We start from the raw sequence: 4,912 nt of genomic DNA, 5'->3' as shown, positions 1-4,912 counted from the left end.
TCCATCCATAATCTATCTATCTATCCATCATCCATCCATCCATCCATCCATAATCCATCCATCCATCCATCCAGCTTTGCATCCATCCATCCATCCATCCATCCATCCATCCATCCATAATCCATCTATCCATCATCCATCCATCCATCCATCCATCTTTCCATCCATCCATCCATCCATCCATCCATCCATCCATCCATAATCCATCTATCCATCATCCATCCATCCATCCATCCATCTTTCCATCCATCCATCCATCCATCCATCCATCCATCCATCCATAATCCATCCATCCATCTTTCCATCCATCCATCCATCCATCCATCCACCCATCCATCCATAATCCATCCATCCATCTTTCCATCCATCCATCCATCCATCCATCCACCCATCCATCCATAATCCATCCATCCATCTTTCCATCCATCCATCCATCCATCCATCCATCCATCCATCCATCCATCCATCCATCACCTGCTCTCTCTGCTTGTACTGTCCAGCCAGGATCCTCAGCACGGAGCTGGCAGAGGCCAACACCTTTTCTCTCGGATCTGTCAGTAACTTTGCCACGGTTTGAATCCCTTCCCTCTTCAGGCTGCACTCTGAAGGAAGGTGCAGGGTCTCTGTGATCACATCCTGGTCCCTCGACAGCAGGTTCTGGACCAATTCCACTGATGGGAAGTTCAAATTAAGTTGATCCTGCAGTTTGTTACTCTGGTATTTTGATTTTTGGCACTAAAACTTGAAGGATGCAAAAAAAATGCAGAGCTTTTCCATGTGTTTACCCTCTTCTGTTAGAGCAATGATGTGAAACTCCATGTCGCTGATGCCATTGGACTCCAGATAACTCCACAGCTGGAAAAGAGTCACGATTGGCTCATCTCTGAATCCTTGCTGTGGAAATTTCTGCTCCAGAACTCGCTCAACCAGACATGAAAGCACTGGAAAAACACAAGTATTAACGTAGCACTCACACACCAGCGTGAACCGAGCACACACACATGTTGTTTTACCTGTGTCTGCTCTGTCGCTCAGCATGCTGGAGTAAACCGTTGACAGCGTATTCTTGAAGGTTTTAGCAGAGACACAGTACAGACAGCCATCCCCCACACACTGCTCCCACAGAGACCCAGCACCAAAACACTGGTACAGCTCTGGTATCACTGCAAGAGACCAAGCAGGAAACAGTAAACATTTTTTATTCACCGCTTAGAGATGGGAGGCTCGTAATCATTCTGTTGCTGTGCTTTTATTTTGAAGGTGGGTGGGTGTTTACATCAGCAGCCTCCTGTGCGTGTGCAAACAGCTGAATCATTCTTTGTGTCATGTAGGGGTAAATACAGGGCTAGTACTGCCAATTCCAATATTTGTCATGTTCAATGAATAATTATGTGATAGTTTGCGTTTAGTAGTTGATTAAAATAAAACACTGGACAAAGATTTTCTGCAAATAAAATTGTTTTGTGTTAACTAACTTCAACAAAATTATGTAATATAAAAAACACACTATTTAAGAATAACAAAAACATAAATATATCAATCTCAACACCACCACAACAGCAACAAAAAAAAATCACTTCCATTGCGTGTGGGCACAATGAATAAAATCTGTTTCTCATGGAGTACCTCATGGTAGTTGTTTCGGTCCATTACGGTTTTCAATTTTTACAAATGATTTTCTGTTTTGCATGAAAAATGCAACAACTGTTATGTATGCAGATGACTTCATGGTGAATGCTTTTGATTCCAGTTGTGAGAACAAAGTGGGTAATTAATAATAAAATATTTTTAAATGTAAAGAAAACAAAAATATAAGAATATGATTTAATTATAACCTTAGAGAAAATCCAGAGTTAAATTTTGGTATTAAAGATACAGTAATTGATCAAGTAAAAGAAGTTAAGGTGTTGAGTTGGAATGGGGATTTGTCATGGAAAAAGCATCTTGATAAATTAATTTGGCCATGATAAAAAAAAATGTTTAAGATAGCTGACAAACATGGTTATAAATTTGATTAAATCTCTTAGAAAATTAGCTCAGGATGCACTGTAATGTTAGCATGATGCATATTAAATTGGTATAGAGAGTATCAATACTTGGATCGATACGCCCACCCCTACTGTAATGTTGACACAGTAAATAAACAAAGCTCAATACACTATGTAACTTAGTTTTTGCAAGATGTGAGCTACAAAGTGTTTATTTAACAAAGCCAGTGGCAGATTAATTTGTAAAAACATAAAATAAACCTTCTAAAACAAACACATTTACATCTCCTTTAAGGCTGTTTTGTCTTGTTTTCTTTGTTTATGTCRTCATTTGAGGTCAACTTTTCATCCCTGAAGGAATGTGTGTCGCAGCGGAGGCCATCTTGCCTCCAGAACAGGCACGTCTAATTTACTTTTATAAGTCATCTTTAAAAATTATCCAGTGGTTCATGGGATATTTGGCCGAACATCAGGTTGTTGTACCTTCAGCGGGATGTTTGAGCTGGTGTGGGTCGTCCCCGATGATGTGACGGACGGTCTTAAAGACACGGGCCTCTCTCAGCAGCTTGTCCAGGGCGTATGTGGCTCGACATTGCAGAGGACCAGACACAACCACATGCTGCACACATGGGAAACACATGTTAATGGGTTAATTTCTATTGTGTTTGAGCAAATGTCATTTTATTGGGGGTGTCATAAGCCCSCTGACCCCCCTGCAAATTATGCCTATGCTGATGATTCCATAATAAGACTTAACTGTTACAAAAAGACWAAAACAGAGATCTGAAAAGTTTGTGAACMACTGGTTTTTAGCAGCTATGATGATAATTTAAAAGYGATAAATGGTTTAAGCCTCCTGTTGGCTCCAAAGGAACAGTAGGGGTTTAGAGGAAGAGTCCTACCAACAGCTGCTTGCTGCAGCTCTTCAGGTGGAGAACCAGCGAGCGGTCCAGTCTGGTGCAGCCGGTGGTGAGGGGTGTGGAGGTCCGGTCCCGGCCTGGGCTCTGTGGAGGTGTATTGACTGGAAATGGCTCAACGTACAGATCCTCTTCGATGARCTCTGAATGGTTTCTGCAGACAGAGTCCAGTTTGTTTCAGACCACATCGTAAATCTGCAGAGGAACCTCTAACTCTTTGATTAAGCTCTTAAATTAGATTTTACTTAAGATTTTTTTTTCTGCTCGTCAAACTTTAAGTTTAGTACTTAAAGATAAAATACCTGCTATGTTTTTAATTAAATTAAATTGATTTTTGAAGAATTTGTATGAATTGAACAAGAAAACATGCTCAGGTTTTAGTAAAAGAAAAGCAGAAAGAACAAAAATCCAAAAACATATTGGTATATTAGTCTCACATTTTGTGATGCTGTTGCTTTAAGTTCAAGGGGTCTAGATCAACAGTCCTTCTGGTTTCTGGTGGTTTTTCAATGTTTTTTCTTGGACTTTGGCTTTTATTGCTCAGTTTCAGCCCAGGACTTGATCATTTTTTTTTATATTTTATCTGCTGAACATAATTCTGACCTTTCATTCAGGAATGAAAAGGCTCCGAAACTCAAGAAATGAACCAGTGATGTGTCAACAGACACACCGTCGCACAGAACCTGTTTTAAATTACATCTTTAGGTTCTTTGCTACCAGCACCTGTCACAAAGACACCATCTGTTCTCGCAAAAAATACCAAAGATAAAACAGTTTGACAGGAATGAAAAGGGTGTTAGCACCAACAAGTTCACATTTGAAGAGCTGAAATTTGCCAAAGTAGCTAAAAAGCAAAGTAAATGTTGAAAAAGCTTCAGAAAATCTGCAAACTTTAGATAAATATCACTAAAAAATGAAAGGAACGGGGGATGATTCTAATCCTAATCTGCTGTTTCTGCTTCAATGCAACAATTTTCTTACCCCGCTGCTTTGTCCGTTTGTGTGTTGAAATCCTTCARAGCGTCTTGCAGCAGCTTCAGCTCACCTTTCAGTATCCTTAAATCAGCTAAATGTATTGTGTATTTGTCTAGAGAGGAAATTAGAATTTCCAGAGCATCCTGCAGCCCTGTGTTCACCAACACACCATCTCTGGGCCAACATTTTGCTTTCACATGYGCTGGGGGACCCGCCGGCTGATGGTGTTGATCCTGTTTTATTCACAGRATAAAATAAAAATTGTTGGTGTTATTATAAATATGGCTGTAAAATGTACAAGAATGTCCTGAATAAAAGTCTGTGTGTTACAATCTGAGACGGGGATCTGTCTTGTTGAAGCTGCAGAGGGCTGAGGGTGGGCTGGCCTACCACTGGTTCTTGTGATCCAGATGATTGTGAGCCTCTGGATGGGCTCGGGCTCTAAAGGAGGCATTTGTTAAAGTTAGACATAAAATACACATAAACACATAACTCTCACTGTAAAATCCAACAATTAACCTGCAGTTTTCATCGGACCAGTTAGGAACCAGCAGTTATTTGATGCAGAAAACAAAATACTGTTTTTTATTATCGAAGAGGATTTTTTAATGGGCTGTTTCTATTAGAAGTTTAATTTATATTTATATAAAACACAAGAACAGAATCAAATCAAACATATTTTTTTTTACCAAAGACACTACAGTTTCTGTGAAAGTCCAGTGAAACTGAACTCAGTTCAGTTTGTAAATGAGACACTGAGTGACAAGAGATTTTCCTGTATAAATAAAGGAAAATAAAATAAATAAAATAAACACAAGCTAAATGCTAAAAGAGCACCAGRAGTAGCAAACAGTAGCTTAAAGCTAAACAGTGGCGGATCTAGGATTTTTCAGTGTAAGGGGCCATCAAGGGGCCACAATATTCATAGAGGGGCCAAGTATTTGTTTGACATCCTTGCACACAAATCCCCAGTTTTTGTAAGGTTTATTTAATTAAAATGAATTTAATTAATTAATTATTTTTTTTTATTTT

General features: G+C 39.2%; 1 protein-coding gene across 1 annotated transcript in view; it reads right to left on the bottom strand.

The window, feature by feature from the left end:
- Positions 1 to 4,912, bottom strand: part of LOC106530844 (protein FAM65A) — an 11,951-nt gene that overhangs the window by 2,011 nt on the left and 5,028 nt on the right. The window contains exons 12-18 of the mRNA XM_014026554.1: positions 4,211 to 4,321; positions 3,887 to 4,113; positions 2,891 to 3,059; positions 2,472 to 2,607; positions 1,014 to 1,163; positions 786 to 941; positions 475 to 671 (exon numbers count right to left, since the gene is read on the bottom strand). Of these exons, the coding sequence (XP_013882008.1) occupies positions 475 to 671; positions 786 to 941; positions 1,014 to 1,163; positions 2,472 to 2,607; positions 2,891 to 3,059; positions 3,887 to 4,113; positions 4,211 to 4,321 (1,146 nt within the window). The remainder of the gene's footprint in view (positions 1 to 474; positions 672 to 785; positions 942 to 1,013; positions 1,164 to 2,471; positions 2,608 to 2,890; positions 3,060 to 3,886; positions 4,114 to 4,210; positions 4,322 to 4,912) is intronic.

Source organism: Austrofundulus limnaeus, unplaced genomic scaffold (assembly GCF_001266775.1).
Source record: "Austrofundulus limnaeus strain Quisiro unplaced genomic scaffold, Austrofundulus_limnaeus-1.0 Scaffold567, whole genome shotgun sequence".
Classification (NCBI taxonomy): Eukaryota; Metazoa; Chordata; class Actinopteri; order Cyprinodontiformes; family Rivulidae; genus Austrofundulus; species Austrofundulus limnaeus.
This window is presented reverse-complemented; position numbering and strand designations above follow the sequence as displayed.